The sequence below is a fragment of the Crassostrea angulata genome, chromosome 6 (genome assembly GCF_025612915.1).
Source record: "Crassostrea angulata isolate pt1a10 chromosome 6, ASM2561291v2, whole genome shotgun sequence".
NCBI classification, from domain to species: Eukaryota; Metazoa; Mollusca; class Bivalvia; order Ostreida; family Ostreidae; genus Magallana; species Magallana angulata.
In genome coordinates this window covers 46,174,659-46,199,874 of record NC_069116.1, presented here as the reverse complement: position 1 = coordinate 46,199,874, position 25,216 = coordinate 46,174,659, and the positions used below count along the sequence as shown (strand labels likewise).

The 25,216-nt window shown below is 34.3% G+C and overlaps 1 protein-coding gene and 1 long non-coding RNA gene across 3 annotated transcripts; both read right to left on the bottom strand.

The window, feature by feature from the left end:
• Positions 1-58: 58 nt before the first annotated feature.
• Positions 59-8,282, bottom strand: LOC128188441 (b(0,+)-type amino acid transporter 1-like). Of its 2 annotated transcripts, XM_052859492.1 has the most exons (14): positions 8,190-8,282; positions 6,938-7,027; positions 5,471-5,572; positions 4,483-4,610; positions 3,974-4,109; positions 3,368-3,493; positions 3,005-3,104; positions 2,875-2,919; positions 2,614-2,737; positions 1,854-1,957; positions 1,399-1,495; positions 1,131-1,280; positions 836-1,016; positions 59-668 (listed from the first exon to the last, which is right to left on the bottom strand). In XM_052859492.1, the coding sequence occupies exons 1-14, from the start codon at positions 8,194-8,196 to the stop codon at positions 622-624; spliced, it is 1,437 nt and encodes a 478-aa protein (XP_052715452.1). In that variant the 5' UTR covers positions 8,197-8,282; the 3' UTR covers positions 59-621. The 2 variants fall into 2 exon arrangements, with proteins under 2 accessions (XP_052715452.1, XP_052715453.1); XM_052859493.1 differs by lacking the exon at positions 5,471-5,572.
• A 7,798-nt stretch (positions 8,283-16,080) lies between these two features.
• LOC128189482 (uncharacterized) lies at positions 16,081-21,804 on the bottom strand. Its single transcript, XR_008244241.1, has 3 exons — positions 21,465-21,804; positions 20,929-21,062; positions 16,081-17,346 (listed from the first exon to the last, which is right to left on the bottom strand). It is a non-coding gene; the product is annotated as an uncharacterized LOC128189482 (long non-coding RNA).
• Positions 21,805-25,216: the final 3,412 nt, after the last annotated feature.

Sequence of the window (25,216 nt, the reverse complement as noted above, 5' to 3'; positions counted from 1 at the left end):
TGTAATTTTTTTTAAGGAAATCATGTTTGTTTGAAAAGCAATAACAAGTCTTTCAACAGGTATTAAAAGATCTTTTAATACTGTATATATACACTGTATGCGATATTAATTTTGTTTCTGTTTCAATAGTAAAAGCACGTTATCATGCAAATAGAAATACATAATTTAAGCATGATATTATAGCTATATAAATGCATTTACATTTAAGTTTGGACGGTATAGAAGATGCGCGAAAATAACAACCATCATGAACGTAAATAAAGACTGTTAACAATTTGGTGTCCACTCTTAAAACAGTTGTCATTTACTCTGTAGGACACAGAAACCAGAGCTCAATATCAATATTCGGGCACACAAACACATACACACACACACACACACACAAACAATAGAATTTGTAGATATACATGTGCATGTACAATGAAGCATTGTCTCTTTTTTAAGCTTTGTGTGTAAAAATGCAATAAATATTGTTTTTTTTTAGAATCATTAATGACCAAAGCAAATTGCAAGTAGAGGCATTGCATGGAGTAAATTCATACAAATTGTTCAACGTGTGGTCCAAACTAGCACCGTCGTTTATACTGAGTTCTTTTGTGTGATTTCATGGATACAAAATCTTCACGGTATGACTAGAAGCGCTTTTTGAATTTTTATAGTAACCCAATCTGAAATTATAAAATAAAAGTAAAAATAGGAAAGTATAGATAATCATATAGATCTATACACGATAACTGGGTGGTTAAATACATGTACAATTTTATCAATCCATAATCCTATCGTATGATTTGTATTAGGGAAATAAATACCCATTCACATAATGTCACATACTTACCTATATATGGATCAAGAGGTAGGCGGCATTGCTTGTAATACACGAACGGGAAATACACGAAGAGTCCACCGGCAATAAAGAGAGCTGCGTACAGGAACTCGACACGTGGATAGTGAATTATGGGGGCAAGGACCAGGTAAACTGACGTAATAACAACAAAGATGGCGACTACCGTCGGTACCTTCAATATAAATGCAGAAAAATGGTAATAAACAGTAATGAATCCGTTGAAAATTAATGGATGTTTTAAAGTACCCATGTATTAAGACGCGCCCCGTTATTAGAGCGGACCTACCCGATATGGCCTCTCGGTTTTAGGCTCGGTCCTCCTTAACACAAGCAAAGAAAGCACGGTGAAGCCGTAGGCGATCCAGGCGGAAAAACTGAAGAAGTCGATCAGCGTGCTCAGGTCCCCGGGGATGATCAGACACGCGCCTATTAACGCCTGTAAGAGGAGTTGGAATTTGTATTATTATTTTTATTAAGATTATTCGATAATAGATAAATTAATATCAAATGAATGTTACTAGTACTTTGTTTTTGTGATCCTATCAAAGACTCACTGTGAGTATAATGGACGGTAGAGGGGTCTTTCTGTTCAGACTGATGTAAGAGAAGACTTGGGGGAGGTGTCCCTCACGAGCAGCGGCAAAACACAGCCTGCGACAATGGTGTTTAAATGTGAGACGTTCAGAGTACAAACTAATAATAGTGTTTAAACGCGAGACATTTAAAGTACAAATTAATGATTGTGTTCAAATACAAGACGTTTAGAGTACTTTCTTGTAAACATGTATTTATAGTTGCATGTGTGGGAAACATATAAATTATGTGCAAACAATCTTTCTTGTTTCTTTTTATTTCTTTTGTCTTAAGAATTTTTCAACAACAAGAATCCCAAAACACATAAAGACAATTACGCAGATAGTGATATCTAAATAATTGAAAACCACGTTCATACTTTGTGTTCAAATATTGATTCTTATTGAAATGAGACAAAATATACGCTGTAAGATACCTCCCAGAGGCGAACAAACAACCGTTAGCTGCTCCAAAACAAGAAATAGCCACGAATATCGGCATGCTGAAGGCAGCCATTCCAAGCATACGCTGACCCCAGGTCTAAGACACAACGAAAAACAAAAGAAATCTTAAACAACATCCTCTGTGCAATAAATGATCAATTTTAAAGAAAATTCATACCAGAATAATGTTCTCTGCTACATGCCTTTCCCAATTTATGATGAAAATAATATTTGTATATACATTAATTTTAATGAACTATAAAAGAATATTTACACTGAATTTGTAATATCTTTCATCTATCTGTGTGAACTTTTTAACTGGTCAAGAGGTCGTAATTTTGACGTCACAATGATGAACGTTCGAGCCTGCATTACCATAAACATGCACGATAACATTTTGTTTTAAATTTTGAAAGACTTGCTTTTTCTCAAACGTAAATATAGATGTAAGTAATAAACAACAATATTAAAAAGTTCACTGGGATATGAACTTGGTTGGTAATTGGTAAATGATCATATCTTCTAAGAAGCCCTTCGAGTTCTTCAGAATTTGATCACGTGACCAACCAAGTTTATATTCCGATTAACTTTTTAACTTCCTGTTAATATCTTAGTTTTTTTTACCATATAATTCATTGTTTATCATTTTGTTTAGCTATTGATATATATATGAATTTGGTGATATACCGGTACTAGTATTGCTTTTTTATGTATATCGTTTTGGGACCATTTTTAAAAATATTTTTTACTCACCACTGCTACTGCGTGTGACATGATGATTTCGGTTTTGGACATGACCCCCAGGTATCCTATATTGGCCAGGACATAACATACGGTGGTCACTGGGATCCCGACCATGATGGAGATCGGCAAGTTTCTAATAAACAAAAAAAAGTGAAAAGAAGTGGTTCAAAACGGTCTCAATTTTTGCACTGTAAATGGTGCAAAATAATTTCTGGAAGGTGATGTACGGTAAAACTGATTTAGTACACAAAAATACACAGCAATGTTTACCTTCCAGGGTTTTGCAACTCTTCAGTGACAAAGTTCAGATTGTTCCTGAAATCCACAAGATAGTACCAAGTAGCATATTCAATTTGGTTTAATTAAAATGGTTCATACAGTACATTGTGTTTTGACTTACCAGCCGTCGAAGGCCCATAGTCCATTGTAGAAGGCTATGGCGATCAGGGACACGTCGCTCTCCGTGTCCTCAAACCCGTCCTCTATGTACTCATTGTTACCTGGGAACAGCAGGAAATATATATGATGGAGGAAACTCTCTCTCTCTCTCTCTCTCTCTCTCTCTCTCTCTCTCTCTCTCTCTCGTGGATTTTGGAGCTAATTCTATGTGATTCCCAAATTTTAAATCCTGCAAGTAAATGTAATATAAAAGTTCTGTCCCTTTTTACCCCATCTTATCTGGTGGTTCATCTTAAACGTTAATGTCCCTTCCTCCCATTTATTTTAAAATGCGGCCTAAAACTTACACTGCTTTGGTCGTTACCTTGTATGATTTTGACGATTCCTCCGACAGTAAGGATTGCTATGGCGATCAGTTTGACCACAGTGCATATATTCTGTATATAGGTTGCCAACTTTACGCAGTAACCGTTAATGAATGCAATCACCACTGTAAAATGGATACAAATGTATAAGTGTAAATTACAAATTTCATTAAAAATATGTATATATAAAATATGCGAAAAATATATAACCTCTGAAAAAAGAACACAGAAGAAATTCCTGCAGAGGTCAGTCAATTGCAAGCGATTTTTGAAAAATTAGAACCGAATGGTATTTTAATTAAATTCATGGTCACACCGAGGTTTATATAATTATCAATAACCCCAACTATTGAGAGATCACTTTAGAAACTTATTACTTTATCTTAATCTTATCTTACGTTCAGAATTCTTAAATTGATTGCAAATTGTTGAATACAATGTAGTTTATATCAAAACGGCAAATCGCTCTAACAACCCGTAAGTACTTGGAACTATTATGCAGTGTAGTGGGGTTCTTAGATATGCATCACAAGCAAAAACAATGCCTACATTTAACCAAGAGGAAAATGAGCTGGTTTAATCTGTTACAAGCTTTGTATCCTTACATATAGCAGACAATGAGACGGCTTTGATGGCGGTCTCTGGAGGTGTACAGTTGAGGTAAAACGGCTTGATGGCGTAAGTTCCCAGAGATAACGTCATAATAGCGAACATGGTCGGTCTAATGATAAACAGGCCGACCTATAACATGTTACAAACTCCGGTAATCATTTGAGTTTATAAAAAAAAGGGGAAAAAAATAGAAATTTTCTCTTAAAGTATAGAAAAGGGAAATGTGATACATTTTTTCATCTTAACTGTTTCAACACCACAGACAATATTGTAATACAAGCATTACTGGTCTACTGCACATGCTGTCTTCTTGATTAATCTATCACATCGTATTAATCAAGTCTTTCAAATCATTTCTTATGCATGCCTCAGTTGTGCATTCTAAGTTAAGATTTAAAGCTATATAGGGTGAATTTTCGCCAGAAGTGCATACTAGTAATCAATGATTCAAATTGAGGGGGATTCCATCTATTCACCTATCATCTTTTTGCGTTCTCCTTACCCAGTCAAACAGAAAAGCCGGAATGGGTCCAAAACATTTATCCATTTTGCCAAAAGCGTGCATCAGATAGGAATGTTCACCGCCTGATTTTGGAATCATGGTCCCTAATTCAGCGTAGCACAACGCCGCTACAAAAAAGGCGTGAAAACTGTATTTTCATAAATCCTAGGTGTAAATAAGAATTTGGGTTTTATGTTTAAACAACAACATTTTTTTATTATGAGAAAAATATATATAGTCAAGTGCATGTGGGTAAAATAAAAACTTCAAAATAATCGTATGCTAAAATATATCATACAATAATTCAGAAATATCTTAAGCTCCTCTAGTTTTCTATACAAGTTCCCCTAGGTCTGATAGATGGTATCAGATAAAATGTGTATAACAATAGCATTCTCTGGATTTAATAGATTAGATTTATGAATAACGCATGTACCTCCTGAAGCATCTACTCTCTACTCTAGAATCAACCAACGAAAACACAATTAAAAATAATTTCATAAGTTTATCTGCTGCTGCATTGCTAGTAGATATCATTGTCGACATCTAAATGAGATGAAGTTGTTTACTATAAGACAAAGCCTTTTTCATTTTATTTTCTTTGCTTGGCAACTTTTTCCCAGTTTTGATTAACTGCGTAATAATATTCGTGTAACTAGTTGTTGAAGGCATTTTTTGCTGGTCTGATTCATGGAGTTAAATAAGTACATCTAAAAGACTCTATTGGCGAATATGAAAACAAAAATTACAATAATTGCACACCCAACACACTCATTACCACCCACCCACCCATTTCTACTTCTACTTCATTCAGAAGTGTGTAGAATCTGTAAATAGTGAACATCCTATTTCCAGACCAAAAAGGTGCAAAACATTTTTTTTTATTTACACAGCACCTTAGAAGGGTGAAAAATTCCATCTTTGCACTTGCATTAGTTTCAGGCAATTTTTTTATTCTCTCAAAAAAATTACAGACATGACATGTTACCTAGTGTGACCACCACCCCACAGGCCATCCACACTATAAGGGCCATCCCCACCGACCCAGCCCCCTCCAGCACGCCCTTGGGGGAGATGAAGATTCCGGACCCTGCAAAAACAACGTTACATTATGTACTTGTAATTATACTGTATACGGTACAGGAAATATAAAATGACACTTTCCCCTGCATGTGTGATCTTATATATACTACAACTATCTTTGCCATCCATGTTTACAATGCATATGGTGTTTAAATGTCAAAGTTACACTAAGTACGAGATGAGTAAGAAAGATTTGCATTATTCAGCGAGTCTTATGCAATTAGTCTGTTGTTTCGCGAACAATTATTCAGACATACTAGAATATTCTATGCAAGAGAAAAAAAGCACATAAACACCAAAATAGCATCATATCGGATATTATTTTATTTCTTCACTGCACTCAACTATGCAAGTTCTGTATTGGAAAAACAAACCAAATCACTTAAAACAAAAAAGAGACTATCTTTGATGTTAATTGTAATGTTATAACACAAACTCAAATACAACTTGTCATGACGTTTATTATGTAAGCATTGTATGCGTACATTTCAATACAGGTACACGTTAAACTCTATCTACCCAGTAAATATCTGTTAATTAGAATGTCATATTTTTGATTCAGCATAAATTTTAATGACTGAATACACATTTTTCAAACAGTCAGCTGAACGTATTTAGTGTTTCCGCAACGATGATCATGATAATATCGTTATGGCTATGTCAAACACCCCACATTGTTTGAATTTATTCGGTTCAAAGTTTTCAGACTCGTTATGCTTCTTGATTAAAGAAGTTAGTGATTAGGAACATTTAAAAAAGGCCATGCATGATTAAAGATAATGATTTGAATATTTGCACAACGAGCGTCTACAACATCAATACCGGGTTCTTATGACAATTTCATCGTTCAGTCTAACTAATACCTACATGTATGGGAAACTAGAGGACGTTGCTCTGTATCTTTAAAATGAGTACGGACATTGTATTCTTTGAAGGGGACACCTAATTTTTAGAAGCAGGTGAAAGACCTCTCGGGAATTTGCCTGGTCAGGGTGTTCTCACTTTCTGTGTTGTGAGATCAAACGACGGCCGTCATCACTCTCTTTTATCACTTAACGCCCTCACAATTTATAGGAGCGAGACATCTTCAACTCGGTTAATGTAAAAGCTATTTTATTGTAACTTACTGCTATATAAAAAAATATATACCTGTATATTAAAATATAACACCAATGAATTCACCTACTAAGCAAAACTAACTTATCAAAATTATAAGATTGAATATAGATATAATAAAACTGTTTTTATTAAAAAAAACACAACCTGTAAATTGATTTGCGACACCGTTAATTCACTTATTACGCAAAATCATCTTACTGTTACAAAGTAATAAGATTGAATATAATAGATATAGTAAAAATACTTTAATTACCGATCATGGTGCCCATGATAAGGAATATCCCTGACAGTAGTCCCACATGGCGCTCCAATTCCGTAGCCATCCCGGGGTCCTCCTGTTTCCCTTGAGGTCGGAAAGAAACAATGCATATTTTGAATTACAAAACACATCACGTAGTTATTTTGCGCATTATGTTCATTGTGTGTTTACGTTTATAGAGAGCGTGCACGGTGTTTATGTGTGTCACAATAATCAGCTGCATGTCGGCCTTGAACTTCGACACGTTGTTAGAATTATGCATGACATTATGGGTCGATAAATCCGATTATGTCAGTTTGATCTGGATTTGACGCGCTCTGGTCAAGAACACAGGATATCGAGACCTTGGATTTTACTTGTTCTTTTATCTTTTTTCGCACACACGTGCATCTCTTTGAAAGAATATTTTCGCCTAGTTTTTGGAAAGAATTAAGTCGTGGAGTTCGTTTGTTCGAGATTATGAATATTGGACATGTAGGTTATATTTTTTCAGACCGCTATGCATATCTCTCAGATCGGTATTGACCATATAAAGCGTGCTATTTTGGTTAATGTTGAAAACTAATAGAACTGGATCTGTTATCATTGAAAAAATGTTGGTTATAACCTTGAGATAAAATTGTTTTAAAAAAACAAAAATGTTTTTATTCATAATTTTTTTTAAAGATTCGAATTCTTTTTAATTCTTATTTTAATTCTAGTAGAGTATAGTTTTGCGAACGTACGTTAGAATGACATATATATCACTTTTAACAAACAATAGAGTCCAAGGTCCATTTTATCGGGATCATTTTGCCATTCTTTGACCAGCAAATCAGCGTTTCTTTAAAGATTACTTTTGAATGCCATTTTGATACATAATGCAGTCGACCCACTTCGGCATTCAGGTGCGTGGTGTATATTCTTCCAAAATTTTAAATGAACACGATACGTACACGTGAAACGATTATGTATATACAATAGAAAAGCGTCGATACGACACTTATTTATTTAATTTATTCTGCAATTAAAATTGTGTTAATGTGACAAAGACACTGTTTTGTGCCAAAATCAAAAAAGACACAGTCATTAAGAAGATGCATTTCCTGGATTGTTTTAATTAACAGCATTGCTCAGTACAATGTATTTACCTGGTAACTTTAATGCAATTTATTCCTAGCGTTGCAAGATTGTTTAAAAAATAATTGCACAAAATTTACTAAAGCTCATCTCCCTTAATAGTAAACGACCAAATTTATAAACATACCTGCCATATTAGGTAAAATGTCCAAATATGTCTATCAATGATCGCCGCGCATATCTCCGCGCTTTTAAATTCACTGATCTTTGGTCATGTGACCTAAACTTTCGAGAGTTGGAATGGAGGGGGAGGGGAGGGGGGGGGGGGGGGTGAGAGGCGATCGTTGTCCGCGAGACTAGTTTAATCGAGATGAGACTGATAACTGATAACCTGCACGTGATGCAGCTCTCAGTTCAATGAGTCAAAAACAAGTAATACAAGTAAGATCGAAATGCTTGAAAGATCGATACTCAGTTAGCTAATAATTTGTTTTAGAGTAGAACTTGACTGCATTTTCTGAAAGCTTTTATTTTATCTTTATGAAGAGCTCGGGAAAACAAATAGAGCGACACAACCTGTGATATCTTATGTGTAAAATTGGCACTTCCAATGGGTAATATAAATGTTTTATTGATAAATATTATGCTGGATGTCGAAAACACATCCATAATGTCAATATATTTATAACATATAGGCCTGGGGTATTTATGTTTAGAGATATGAAGTTTTAAAATTATTCATTAGATTATTTTATTCGCAAATATTTGTCAAATACATGTAGGTACACACACAAAAGAATTACATAATACATGCAATAGCTCTAACAATAAACTCCTCTACTTAATACACACTGTTCTTTCTTGAAGGCCCAACCACTTTTTGTATTTTTTTCTACTTTAACAACTCCTGGCTTAAATAAACGTCGCATAAAATTTTTCCGTTCCATTAAAGTCAGATTGAACAAGTGCATCTCCTGGGTAGATTTAATGTCCATAGAGGTCCTAATTCTCAAGTTTTATTTACGTAATTTAATTCGTACATATAGCTCAATACATGAATGCTTTATACCCGTAACAGGTACCTGAAACAGGTTTTTTTGGATTGTAAACTGTCACATAATCAGAACCTTGCTAAATCTTTTCGGTCTTTTAACATTAAGGGTTCGTTTATTCTACATACGCTACAAAATTATACATGTAACAATATATATGTAAATGATATATATACGGTACAATTTTAGTTACCAGAAACGAAACTTAAACTCTTTTATATAACGCTCTAAATTTACACGCACTTACATATCTAAGATGTATACTGCATGAATGCTCAGATTCCATCCGAAACAACATGCGCGGATCCAGAAATTTTCCCAGGGCGTTGAAGTGGCGGGGTGCGGGGGTAATTTTGTTTCCCAGGGAGGGGATAAGGGTCCAAGACCTTTTTTGCGGGGTTTTTCGTATTGAAGAACATTTGATTTTTTAGGGAGGCGACCCCCCCCCCCCCCTTCGTTACGATAACCCTAAGAGATCTGCTGTCAAAGAAATTCCCTTTTTTTGGGGGGGGGGGGGGGGCTCTCCAGGGTCAGTGGTTAATTTTTTTTTCAGGTAGGCCAAAGAAGAGGTGGAGGGGAAGGGGGAGAGGGGGCTTACCCCAAGTGTTCACTTGTAATTCATATTTTTATTGTATGCTGTTGAATTTATCAAAATGTAATCAGTGCAATAGGCCTATGTGTATTATTGGCCTGTCAACAGGATGGATTTTAACCCGTAATATAATCAATTTTTCAACTACTTCAAACAACCATGCATAAACTCTTTTATAACGTCGCCCAAGAAGAAGCCGAAGAAGCTCCAAGACGATGCTTATATAGATAAGATCATTAGATATCATAACAAGAATACACTTATAACCAAATCGATTTTGTATCGATTACCTAGTTTGCCCAAGTGTAAACACAAAAGAATTACAATCAAGGGGACTAACTCTAACTTAATTAAAGGACGCTATAAAATCAGTTCTTGTGTGACTGACTATTTATATACCCGGTGTACATTAAATGCATCGATGATTTTTTTCCTATCATATCTTTTTTTATATATATATATATATATATATATATATATATATATATATATATATATATATATATATATATATATATATATATATATATATATATATATATATATATATAGTATTTGTGAACGAGAAAATGAGAAACGTGCATAAATGTATCGCATAGCCCCCTAACTCCGTCACTACCCTAACTCAATCACTTTCGGGAAAATCCTCGCCGTTTGAAATGACGTCATTTTTTACATGTCAAAAATCTTTAATCAAAAGTCAACAATTTGCAACCGTTAAATTTAAGAATGTGTCAAAAAATAACAGAATTAAACCTTGTTCATTTTATGCACCATTAATTGTGTGAAATCAGCTAAAACTTTTTCACGGGTGCACTAAAATATCGATATTTCTTACATGCGGGCCCATTCGACCATTTGCGGTGGTCAGCCATTTTTAGAGAGGTCAAGATGAAACTTTTCACATGTAATACATTTTTGATTAAGGTAATTAATACATTTTTTTCAGTCCGCAATAGCCTTCATGCACTACTCTTGATGATAACGTCAAAACGCTCATGCCGATACTTTTGCCTTATACAGGGTATAGATCTATATCTCCGGTATATCGCTATTAAGAATATGCTACATTTCTAAAAATGTAGTAAATGAATAATGTAATAAGTAATATATTAATTAATGATACAAAATATTTGAAATATGTAAGGACATAAATCAAACGGCATCCATAAATACTGAAAAGGCAATTGTGATTGTTGTTAAATGGACCCATTTTTTATTCTGGCGATCATTTCATTCCGATGAAATTACATACAAATTAAATTGTTTTCACCAGTTTTACTTATTATAACTTGGCCTAGATACAAATGGAGTTTTAACTAAATTGTTAATGTGTCTTCATTCCTTGCCATATCATAGAGCATGTGGATGACGGAGTTAGGTTCATAAGATATAATAAGCACGCGTGATAAACGTCGTATTCAGAAGCTTATTTGAATAAAAATAAAAATATCTTTGTTAATAATTTTATAAATTATATTGTTTCAGATTATATTTAGTGATTGCAAATGATATAAACCACAAAAAATAATTTACAGATAAACGCGGGAGGTTTTCTGCTTATGGTGACGGAGTTTGGGTACTCGGGGATACATATAATGTGCATTTTATAATATTTTATAAATATTATAATTATATTTATAGATTTTCATGTTACAAAAAAGTGTATCACACTGCCAAAAGAAAAAAAATTGTTGGCAACGATTTTCCAAAAAGGATGTCAATAACTGAATACATCATGCACATCAACCTTAACCCAGTTTAAGTAATAAAATGATTTATTGTACAATGACACGTAGTTGGGTTTTTTATTATACATCCTTCATTCATGTATTTTTTATACTTTGGCTGCTTGCTTTGGTTTATTTTTTTAGATCGATCGAAACTAAAGCTACATCGTCTGATTTGAGAGCATGAACTTTCACGGACTGACCTTTGACTTCCAAGTGGACCTCGTTTACAGGGCTGCCTTCACGTGTATTGAAAATTAGTTCAGTGTAACTTTTTACAATAAGATCTAAATATAAACAATGAAATGTTTTTGTTGTGCTTCATACGGTGATGAAGGAAGCTAGCATCGCAGAAAAAAATACTTTAAAAATAACAATCTCTCGCTCATCTCTTCCCACACATCTCTCCCCACCATCTCCACCTCTCTCCCTACTCTCCTCTCCCTTTACTCCCCGGATTCGCTCTCCCTACTCTATTACTGCTCAATCTCTTCCTGCTCTCTTTTCACCATCTCAGGCCTCTTCCTTATCTCCCTCTCTCTCCTCTCTCCAACCCCCATTTTCTCACTCTTTCTCACTACTCTCTCTCTCTCCCTCTCTCACCTCACACTCTGTCCCCAACTCTCTCCTCTCTCTCTCTCTCTCTCTCTCATTCTCCCCACTCACTCTCACTCTCATTCTCACCCCACATGCTCTCACTCTCACCCCACTCTCTCAATCTCATTCTCACCCCACATTCTCTCACACCTCTCTTTCTCTCTCACCCCACTCACTCTCTCACTTTCATCCAATTCTCTCTCACCTTCACCCCACTCTTCCTCTCACTTTCACCCCACTCTCTCTTACTCTCACCCAACTCTCTCTCTCACCCCACTCTCTCTTACGCTCACCCCGCTCTCTCTCACACACACCCCACTCTCTCTCACACCCCCCACTCTCAGCCCACACTCTCAAACCCTCTCTCTCTCTGACCCCACTCTCTCTCTCTCACTCTCACCCCACTCTCTCTCACTATCACTCCACTCTCTCTCACTATCACTCCACTCTCTCTCACTATCACTCCACTCTCTCTCTCTCTCTCACCCCACTCTCTCTCTCTCTCTCACCCCACTCTCTCTCACACACTCCCCACTCTCTCTCACACACACCCCACTCTCCCTCACCTACTCTCACCCCACACTCTAACCCCACTCTCTTACTTTGACCCCACTCTCTCACCCCACTCTCCCTCACTCACCCCACTCTCTCTCACACCCCCCACTCTCAGCCCACACTCTCAAACCCTCTCTCTCTCTGACCCCACTCTCTCTCTCTCACTCTCACCCCACTCTCTCTCACTATCACTCCACTCTCTCTCACTATCACTCCACTCTCTCTCACTATCACTCCACTCTCTCTCTCTCTCTCACCCCACTCTCTCTCTCTCTCTCTCACCCCACTCTCTCTCACACACTCCCCACTCTCTCTCACACACACCCCACTCTCCCTCACCTACTCTCACCCCACACTCTAACCCCACTCTCTTACTTTGACCCCACTCTCTCACCCCACTCTCCCTCACTCACCCCACTCTCTCTCACTCACCCAACTCTCGCTGTCCCCTGTCTTTCTCTCTTTCTCTCCCCACAGCGAGTAAGTAAGGAGGAGGGAGTTGAGAAGTTAGTGAGGAAGAAAGACGATGAGAGGGGGTAGGAGGAGGTTGAGGAGAAAGAAAAGTTAGATAGGAAGACGAAGAAAAGAGTCAGTGAGGAGGAGGAGGAGGAGGAGGAGGAGGAGGAGGAGGAGGAGGAGGAGGAGGAGGAGGAGGAGGAGGAGGAGGAGGACAACGCTTCACTTCACTAACTCAATCCTTCACTTCCTTCTCTACCAACACTCGCTGCTCTCCTCACTTGATTTTTTTAAAAATAACTACAAACAAAAGTTTATTAATTATCAACTTCAAACGTGGACATACGTATGTACAAACAATCTTTTGTCTATAAAGTAGATAAATTACAGTTTTTAACATTCGCCAACCATGTACTTTTTTCAAGTTCAGTACTAATCTTTCAGTATAAGGTACAAGTAAACTGCATATGCGCACAAATTGACTATGAAAATTTTAATTTTTTCTTCAACGGGTCTCTTGCACAGGTGCTTGTGGACTGGACTGTGCACTATAACTTTTCTTTCTCAAAACAATTCACTCAATAGTAACGTACGAGAGGCCCGAAAAAGTTCGGGAAAAAGTTTTGTCTCAAAATATAACAACTTCATTTTATTTATAACAACACAACTGAAAAGTCTCAATGTTAGAGCATTTGAGAGCTTCGACAACACAGAAAAATCTTCAGGGATTTGCAATGGAAATGTTTTAAAGTCATTAACAGCTTTTGTCACGATTTTACACTTATTGCCATTTTGTCATTTTTGCCCAGTTGTCCTTGCAGTAATATATATATATATATATATATATATATATATATATATATATATATATATATATATATATATATATATATATATATATATATATATATATATATATATAAATATCATTATATATTACACGCGTTTGAAGTTAGACGTCTCTTAAAGGGACATGGTCACGATTTTGGTCAAATTCTAATTTTCTGTTTTTATTATTTACAATGCTTTACAATTGCATTTCTAATCATCAAATGAAATTTGAGAGTCATTCGCAGAGTTATAAGCAAGAAACTGGGTTCACAGTTCTTGTTATGTAAACAATGCTCGTGTCCTGTTTTTTTTTTTTTTTTACATTGGTTCAAAATACCAGTAAAACTCTTTTTCAAGCTAGTTTGTCTACCTTCTTATCCATTTTAAGCATAAATAAACAGATTCTAACGTTTAACACATCTATATAAGGTCCAAAATTTGACTTTTCAATTCAACATTCAAAATGTAAACAAATGCTTTGTTAACATAGTAAAGAATTGAAAGCTGTGTACCTCGCTTGTAACTCAACGAATGACATTAAATTTTGGTTGTATATTAAAAATGCCTTACTTGAGAATTGTAAACATTAACATCGGAAAAATTATTTTTGACAAAAATCGTGACCATGCGCATGCCCCTTAAATGCCTTTAGGAATTCCAATGCAAGCAGTTACGGTTCGCGTCTCATGAACAATTAACTTTTTCATGATGAATCCTTTGTAGTGGCTATTCTTGGTGTTGCACCATAGGTTCTGACGTCCGATTCTCTTTGGTAACTGCAATGCTAATGAACATAAATATCAAATATATATGGCGAAAATCAAATTCATTGGTCACTGTTAGCAGGCGTTAGCTGCAATTCAATTATTATAACAAAACTGGGATTAAAATTTCTTTATTTTCTTACTCTTTTTGGAATTAAACGAGACTTTTTTAAGGCAGTGATGATGTGTAGATTTATGGTTCTACGTACAAACCTTTATTTACTTGTTATTGTAGTACATGTATTTCTATATTCTGATCATAAACAAGAGGCCTACAGGCCTCGACTGTCACCTGGACTGACATGTCGGTCATGTAAAACTTCAATATTATTTTTATGGCTGTCAAAAATTGTAACATCTCAGTAAAAAGAGACCTGCAAGCATTTTTAATGATCAATTAATTTATAATATTAATGGGGTTGGGACCTGAAATATATACTAGTAATGTCAATCATCTGAACACCAAAAGATGGGGCCCCAAAATGTTTATTTATTTTATTTGTGATCTATGTCACAAATGATCTATGTTTTTTTAAAAATATGTGGCCCCAAACAGAAATGATAATTTTTCTGAAATAATTGCTAAAATTTGGCATGGAAATTGATTATTGGTTTAATCAAACAAATATTTATAGTTTGAACTCTTATTTAATTATAATTTTGATATAGTATGAAGTTGAAAACATGAAGTTACCATAAAAGTAATATCTAAGTCAAAGTTTTAAACAAAACTTTGCTTTTAATGATGGATTAAAATGCCTGTACTTAATGAACAAAACAGCAGATGTTAAGATTGCTACAAAATGTTTGAGTAATCCGATTATAACAAAAATAAAAAAGTACTAGTTATGCCATCTTTTCAAAACTTTGCACACAAATAGACAAACATTTAGTGTCTCATTAAAAAGAAAAAAAAGGAGGGGTCACATCTCAAAACAATTGGGAAATAACAGGAAAAGGCTATTTTTAAGCAAAAATTGGAGACAGTTAATTTTTTCTTGACTTCTATGAAATATAAGCTAAATATGCCAAAATATATCGATTGAAATATCAAAATATTGTTCAAATATGTTTTTCAGAACAACATAAACATACCGTAATACACAAACTATCTGGAAATTTGATCTGCGCTGAAAATTAGGAGGCTTAAGCAACAATACTCTAAAACTATTGAATTATGAAAATTGTTCATTTTCTTCTTAAAATCCTTCCGCCACAAAATAAAGTCCCTTACTAAACTCTGTAAATATGTAATTTTTCTTTTAACAATTGTATTCAATATGATTTATTTGGTATTGTTAAACATAAACATACAAAGGGAATTAATAAATGATGCAGACTTTTTAGACAAGAGGTGACAAAAAATAGTGGAGCGAACCTCTTTAACAGTCTCATTTATAAAGCACACAATATGCACAATTACGATATATATAAACCCTGTAACTAGAGTTAGAGGAAATTATATATCTTCCTATGAAAAAAATTGTTAACGTCAATTGCATGTGGTGAAAATAAAAATTGTCGTGGGTTTTTTGTCATGTTGTAAATTTTGAATTTACTGGGTGGGTGTAAATACAAAATGTACAACATGACAATACCCCCACCCAGTAAATTCAAAATTTACAACATGACACTTTTAAAAAAACCGGGCTCTCGTGCAACTCTCTCTTGAAAAAATTGTAAAACTTAGCATGTTTATCAGTTTTGAACTCATCACCTTAAGATCAAAGGCTATTTAACAAAATACGTCTCGCTGTAAGTCAACAAGACTATGAAAGATAAGGTAGCAAAGTTGTTAAAGTTTATTATTTTCTTTATATAAAAAAAAACAGTACCTCAAAAATGGAGTGTCTTATATCTCATTAGGACTATTTTTAATGGGTAGCGAAAATATACCTACTTGAATTTGAATTAACTAATTTAATAAATTATTCCCTTGGAAGAAGACTATATGAAAAAAAGAAGCTGATAGATCATATCGCTCACCTAGATTCGCCCAAGAATTGTCCAAGGTCCCATGACTAAACATTTAAGAATCAGCAATATGTTCACTTGGTGTCAAAAAGCTTGCATATAAGTACATTTGATACCATGTATTTAATATAACATTTTTGGAGAATAAGTTCAACTCTCCAATGTGGTCCCATACTACCCCCGAAGTCATGACTTTGACAAACTTGAATATACACTTGCTTTTCTGGCTAATTGGATTTTGAGAAGAAGATTTTTAAAGATTGTTCTCTATACATTCCAGTTTAAGAATTCATTACACCTTTGTAGCCCCACCTTACAAACTTAAATCTTACACTACCTGAGGATGATTCCACAAGTTTCAGTTTTTCTGCATTAATGTAAAAAGTTTACAGACAGACGTACATATGGACGTATGAACAGACAGACGGACGTCGAACAAAAAGTGATCAGAATACCTCACTTGTGCTTTTAGCTTAGGTGAGCTAAAAAAAAGTAAACAATAAATGCAAGGAAAGACAACAAGTATTGGTCAGAGAAGCTGGATACAGGATAAATACATATACCAGTATAATATCACGCTTGAACATGTATGTAGCATAATTATCTTTTTTAAATATAATAATAATATTAAAAATAATACACACTTACAAAGTACATCTCGCAAGACTTTGATTGAAATTGTTGATGTCATGCTGCTGCTGCTGCTGCTGCTGCTGCTGATGATGATGATGAGAAGGGAAGTGGTGGTTGTCTTCCTTCTATCATTATCTTCCTTTGCTGCATCATGGTTCCCCTGCAGTGAACAAAAATTGAGAACCTAAATTTGCACAAAATGTTTGAGTTTCATACGGCCTATAAAGGTACCAGTCATTGCAAAAATAAAAAATACAATATACATAACCAGTGTCAGCTTGTACCTGTACCTCCAAACCCGCATAAAACACTCAAAAAGGCATTTTATCATTAAGTATTTTAGAAAACAGGACTTAAATGTAACCAAATTTCAAAACGTTTATTAAATTATATTGAAACCTTTTTCGCAATTCAAACTTGAAAAAGTAAATGTGTAAATAAAAATTCCCGAAGCAAGAAATCTTGTTGGAGAACTGTGTCTCTGCGGGAAAATTTGCCGCGTGAACTGCCCAGTCAGTCAACAATGACATACAATAGAATGATTAATTTACACTTCTGTCTGTCTGTCTGTCTGTCTATCCGTCCGTCCATCCATCCATCCATCCATCCATCTATCATCTATCTATCTATCTATCTATCATCTATCTATCTATCTATCCATCTATCTATCTATCATCTATCTATCTATCTAGTATATATGTATATCTATCTATATCTGGATGCATTTATTAGACCATTATGTTCATTGAATTGTGCAAGCACTCTGACAAGTAGTTGAGAAAAGACAATAAAGTAAACTTATATTTTTGTTGATCAGTTGTGTTATTAGCTTTCTGCACTAATTTAAGTTTTAAATTTAGGGCGTTTTTAACGTTTTTATAAGCCTGTCTTTCTTCAATGTGAACTATTGTAGCAAAATCTAATTGTATGTGGAAGATACGCATGTTATATAACAGTCTTTATAATTGGAATATCCAATGTACATGTACGTAAGTAATAAGGGATCATTCTTGGATGGCTATGAGGGGATCAAATACGGCCGCGAGTGATCAACTCCAATAAAGTCCGAAGAGCTTTATGATAGACATGATCAAGTCAGACCGTATTTGATCACCTCATAATAATGAGAAATGAGTCCTTATTCCCATATAATTTTCAGCAAGTTGTACGATTAGATATTAAAATAGTAATTGTTGAATTGTATTGGACTATACATTACAAAATCAATTCTTAATGTTATCAAAGACAAATGCAAAGACATTGAAAAATGTAAATATATATTAAAAGCTGGATGTGATCATTCATGCTATTTCAGTTTTTTCTGAAGCAGTAAAGAATAACAGACGGGTAAAATCACTGTTGTGTTAGATATAGCCATTATAGGATCAAACTTTTTTGCAATTTTAAATTTTTGAAAATAATTTACTCTATGAGTGAAGGACTATATATATACTGATTTCATGGTAGTTTAGGGTACTAAGAGGGATCTGGTATTTTATGTCAAATTATTTATATGATGAAAAAATTTAACCAATACTGACAAGCATTTTGTACCTTAAAACTTGAACTGTATGCATTTATTCTTATTAATTATTATTTAGTGCGTAAACATGCGCGGATCAAGAATTTGTTTCGGGGGAGGGGGGTGGATCCAAGGGACAATTTTGTTTTCAAGGGACGAGGCCTATTTTCGGGAATTTTACAATGTGACTTTTAAAAATAGAAATTTTCAAAGAGGGGGTGTAATTTAAGTTTTTTTTTAATTCAACTTTATGTTCCAATACTTTTTATATTATTTTTATTCAAATTAACATTAAATCTAAACATTCACTGCGTCTAATAATGTTAATCGTTTCAAATTTTCTTTTCCGGTTTGGCGCACTACACACGTACAACAAAATGACCTACTATAGATAACGCCTGCCTGAAAATTTAATCATTTCACAGACTCTTATCATGATTTAAACAATATTTTCTATTACGCCTATTTTCCTTTACAAAAATTCTTATACTTTAAAAATTAAACTTTCTACAAATTTCATTTCAAAGAATCAATTTTTCGGTAAAGGACACTGTGCAAAAACTATGTGAATCAAGTTACATTTGATATATAAATATAATATTGAAGGTTTGAACAAATAGTAATACATGTACGATGTATGGTATATAGGAACTGTAAATGATTGCAAATAGCCCCCCCCCCACCCCACCCCACCCCCACCCTTCCCCTCTTATGCGCTGATTCAGAGACAAGTATAACGATAAAACTATAAACAAAGACTGGTTAAGAGGAAGAAGGGGTACATGTATAACCCCATAAGTTTTTTATCACCGAATTTAGATAAGTAAATATAGATTTGATCTTAAATATCATTTCATTTTCATGACTTTTTCTTTTTTAATTGATGTAATTGGTTTTTTCGAGGATAAACTCCAAAAGTAAACATAAGTTACATGTAATTATTGATATATAATTTAACAAATATGATATAGGTGACGAATTTGGATCAACGTGCATATATACCACATAGATATTGATAAAGAGAGATTGATTTAATTAAGACATCGAACTTTTGATTTCACACTAGTTTAATCGCCTTTTCATTAGATGGACCACATGTAAATTTGTCGAATAGGTTTCGATAATGCTGTAGGCTCTACAACTAATGTCTTTCGGGGAGAGATGATTTTGTTTCCTGCAAGTGGGGGGGGGGGGGGGTCAAGGCCCATTTTTAAAAACCATATGATGTAATGCATGAGCAGATCCAGATTTTCGGAAGGGGGTGGGGGCAAGGGATAATTTTGTTTTCCAAGGTTCCCGTATCCTCCCTCCGGAACCTCTCCCTGTAAAAGTCCCTGTACATTTAGAGATTTTACATGGTTTCTTAGAAAGGCAAAGCAAAGAGTTGTGTGATTGTTGAGTATCAAAACATCTATTTTTGGCAGAAATATAATTTTAACAGGTTGGGACCAATCTCCCAGATGGGATATAATAGCCCAAATGGGATAAAATTTAAAGTACAAAAAATAAAAAATTCTGATTTTTTATATAAATCCGCATCAGAACAGATGAAAAGTAACAACTTTTGGTAAGCAACTTATTCTGTAACCGTACTATTACGGACATTGATCCCTCAATATACCCAAAACTTCTTGGGGATCAATCTTACAAACTATAGACATATTAAAAAACTTCTTAACCAAAAGTCGTTGCATTTGAAACGTGTTAATGAGGATAAATATTAAAAATTTCAAAAATCAATTTTTTTTTAATTTATGCACTTTAAATTTATATCCCATTTGGGCTATTATATCCCGAACGGGCTATTATATCCCATTTGGGAGATTGGTCCCAACCTGTTCAACAATGTTTGACGATTTGTTTTCTCGATTACATTTTCCGAATGCACCTGAACTTAGGTACATGTACATGTATCAGCTGCGTATAGAAGTACATTTACTATATGTTTGCTGTGCATTCAATTTCAATAAAAGTAAAATGGGTTTACATTTATCAAGACTCGTAGCATCATTTATTAAGACAGAGGGAGGGGGCAAAACAACCCCAAACAAACAAAAACAAAACTTAACTTCACCAATCATCAAATTCCAAATTAATTCTATAATATCACGAGAAAATTTATTTCGGAAAAAAGTAGAGGGATTGCTACCTAACCTACTCCCCATCTACACCTGATGCTACATGTACGTGTCTGATTATAAATTAAGCAATACAACTCACCAATGAAGACCCAAGTTGCAATGATTTAGCCTTCACTCAACATTCGTTGAATTGTTCAGATGTCCCATACAGCTACATGAATATTTCGTCATTGTCAGTTTCAGCACAGGTGAGTGAAGAATAAGGGATTTCTTCTACATGGAAAATGAAAGAAAACCATAATGTTTGAATTCTAAAAAAATAGTTTTCATAATAGTTGTATGCATGATTCTAAAAGAGGGTGAAAGAGGGGTCCGAATACCCCCCCCCCCCCTGGAAAAATTTAAACCTTTTACATTCACTCAGTAAAGATACCGAAAATAAGCCCTTGATTATTTTTCATCAGTTCATGAGCTGCTTCAAGAAAAAACTATTGATGTATCACTTTCAAATCTGTTTCTTAAACCCCAGGATGAATAACAATTCCAAGAATATTTTTTTTCATTTAAAAATAAAAGTTAAAGGCATGTTAATTATTGTTAAACTGACTATTAAACGCAAAAAAGGGAACTATCAAACGACATAAAAGCGAGCAAACATATTGAATTACTACGTACCGTTTAAATACCAGGACCAGGATTTGAAACAAAGACAAATTTCCAGGCGGGAACCTGTTCTTGTTTGTACGTCTACTGCCCTCGAAGACTACTCAGAACAATGTTTGTCCCTGCTCTTGGTCACGTGGGCAGTGAGGTCCACCGTGCAGTGAGCGATCATCATGGGCACACTCGTTGAGCAATAACCATTGACCAAAGGTCAAAGGATTTCAGACAGAACAGGTGTCAAACATATTCAAATCATTAACAATAAATTATCATAAACAGCAAAGAGTGAACGCGTATATGAAAGGTTTTTTTTTATATTTTTTTTTAAAACCCACTATGCACAATTGCAAGCACCTGACGTTATAAACTGTCGATATAAAAATAAATACTCTATACTTAGTGTATTAAATTATTAGTTATATGTTATTAATTTTAATTATGACAAACAATTAAAACGTCAGGTGCCTGTGAGTCTATCATATTCCCCGCTTTGGGTGTGATGCTCTCATGATAGTATACATTTCATAGGCGTCGGAACCCCGGGGGTGGCTGGGGGGGGGGCTTAGGAATGCTAGACCTAACCATAAGACACAAAGCATGAGAGAGGGGCCAGCCCCCCACTATTTCTCGCAGCAAAAGAAATTGTTCCCAAATTTACCGTATAAAACCTATTGGAAATTATACTAGCGGCCCTTCCCCCTCACGGATTAGGAATTTTTTTTAGTAAGTAAGATATATTTTTTTTGGAGTTATAGGTATACTCACCCCCGCCCCCTTCGGATAAGGTTAGGATTTTCATGATTTTTGGGATTAGGTTTTTTTTTCTGCTTGTCAAGATTTCTAACGATTAGTATAGCCCCCCCCCCCCCCCCTTTCAATTTGCTTCCGGCGCCTCTGCATTTGCACAGAGTTGCGAATTTCGAATTATAAAATGTAATTGGAATACAAGGTTCGGGGATAGAAAAAAAAAACACAGCTCGTTGGATAAAAATCATATATCATCGCAAATCAAGAGAGATCCTATATTTACATGTATATAAAGCATATCAAAAATTATTGATGAGAGAGCTACCTTTTCGAGACAAAAAAGTTTGAAATTGTTGTGTAATCCCAGTCTTGGATATCGATAATTAGACCTGTCCATTCTGAGAGATAAAAATGTTGCTGTTTGAAAGAAATAATACGATAACTATATAGTCTGTCCCAAGTTCCCGTTCCCGTGACTTTTTATCATAATCGTAAATGGACAGACTATAGACCAACGTTGGCCACTATAGCTAAGGTAAGCTGTATGGCCCTTGGGCCTTTTGTAAAGGTTTGCATTGTTTCAGGGAACCAAAATTATATTTACTGTAATCATTTATGCCATTCAGATATTTTATTGTCGACGGTTGTTTCTTTCGCTTTTTATCTTTTATTAAACAAATCATCAATAGGTTGTGGAAAGCAGTAAGTAAAATATTGATATAAAAACTAATTATAATTTTCTATTTCTTTTGTCAACGTATATCTACTTTGGTATTTTATTATGACCTTTGATATTTTCATTTTTTCGTGATAGTGTAAATTTTGTGTCGAAATTTCACAGGAGAGGGCGTTTTAAGTTTGCAGATCTTGTGCCCGATCCTATTGTATATACCATCTTTACAATAAGATATGTTCAAACCATATTAATGAAATACAATTAACGGGTACGTTAATCGAAATGATGTATGCGTTTTGATTTGTTCATTCCATCCTTTACGTACTTCAATTGTATTCATAATTCCAATATACACCCATTAAAATAAATCAATTCATTCCCTGTAGTAGTTATTCATTCAATAATCGAGTGTTTTTCAATTTCAATATAATTAAAATTACATTTCTGTTACTCTACCGTTTAACAGATTGCCTCAATTCGTTCATCAATTCAGTACTTCATTGTTAAAATCAAATATACTTGTAGCTCATTCGTTGTTTTATATCATCAATTCCAGTATACTTCTCCAATATCAGTGTTGTTAAATTTGATTACCAATCCAGTGAATTTCAATTCATTCATTAATAATTACTTTAGTTTATTTTTTAATCTGGCAATCTTTTACAATACACCGGTCCAATATCTCCATTTTATAAACCAGGAATGCTTAAATGCATTCATTAGTCTGATGAAATTATTTTTTTTATTAATCTATAGTGTAATTGGTATACATGCACATCTACCAAATCAATGAATACAATCACATGCACAGGCGCCTGTGGTTAAAAATATTCTCTTTTTATAATAAAATTATTCCTTGTACTACAATGTATGATAATCAGGCTATTATAGAAATATCTTTCACTCAGGTGCCTTTTAATACAGTGTACTGGTGTATAATAATAAACAAATATTTCCTGACCAGATGGGACTTGAAAATAGGTTGTGTATATTGGTATACTATAAAAACATCCTGCAATATGACCTGCATTCCGTATCCATGCATGTGTGTCATCCGGCGTGTAAATGGTGAAAAACAGCTTCAAATTAAATTAAGTTGCAATAGACAAATAATCTAAGTGCACTTGTATTTGCTTGATTCTGAGAGTTTGTAAAACGTATACTATACACAAAAGCTATAGTATGCCATCTTTGGCTGCTTTGATCATGACGTGTACGTCGTCATGCATAATATACGAATAGGCAGGTCAGAGTCTAGACGAATATAGATTAGTATAAATGACTGTGTTCATTCAAGGCCAATAATAAGTAATCTAACGACAAGGCCAGTGAGTAAGCAAGTCTTTAAGATGCAGTCTTATCATTGACGTGCGAGCATCGCATCGGTCAGAAAATTTATTCAAATTGAGTGTAAGTGAATGATTCTTGAATATTCATTAGATAGTTCAAGTGTGGTTTGAATTATGCAACATATTGTGCATGAAAACAAGATAAATCTTAGATTTCAAACCATTAAAATCATGAATGTGATTATAAAAGATTTCCACGCACCATTTTTAAAGAATCAAGAAATGTATGCAGTCGAGGCCAAATGACACTGAAGATATTGCAATTAAATTCTGTTCCTTTTGATTCCAGAATTTGGAGTATTTCATAGAATAATAATACTGATTAATAATCAAATTTCTTTCGATGATCATTTGATATTCAAGGTCATATTATTTTTCCATTGGATAAACCTGGGCCATTCATTCAAATGATTGCTAACTGGAATGTTTGACATGGTTAGCAATGCCATTAAGTACTGTTTAGTAAAGATAAAATTGCATTTTTAGCCAATACTAAACATATTTATTTGACTGAATGTCAAAGGGTTGTCCTGTATCTGAACATTGCTATACATACTGGTAGTACTGTAGTATTTTCGCCATTTTAAATTAATAAATTGAGGGCGCTATTTCAGTACATAATTCGATAGCACAATGTGAAATAATTATTGCACACATATCTTTATAAAGTTTCAATAAAACATTTCCACATATCTTAAAGAATACAATATGAGCATTGTGTACACCTCTCAGTTCTCACTTTCCATCGAAAAATATTATCTCCTGATTGTACGTTCATATACGTGTATTTGTTACTATTCTCTTTATATTGGAATACTTAGTTATTCGGTCATCCAACAGAAAACCCAAAGAATCAACAAAATACGTTATCTTTTAAAATAATTATAATTATATTATACCACAATATTTTAGATATCGTTTTACATCACTAATAGTTTTTACAATAGGGGGTGCAATTTTATTTGTTAGATTTTTTTTTTCATTTTTTAATG

Coding starts and splice junctions, on each gene's coding strand:
- LOC128188441 (XM_052859492.1), bottom strand. Junction 1,958..2,613: donor TGTCACACGCAGTAGCAGTG/GTGAGTAAAAAA, acceptor GTTGTGTCTTAG/ACCTGGGGTCAGCGTATGCT. Junction 1,496..1,853: donor TGTTTGTTCGCCTCTGGGAG/GTATCTTACAGC, acceptor CCATTGTCGCAG/GCTGTGTTTTGCCGCTGCTC.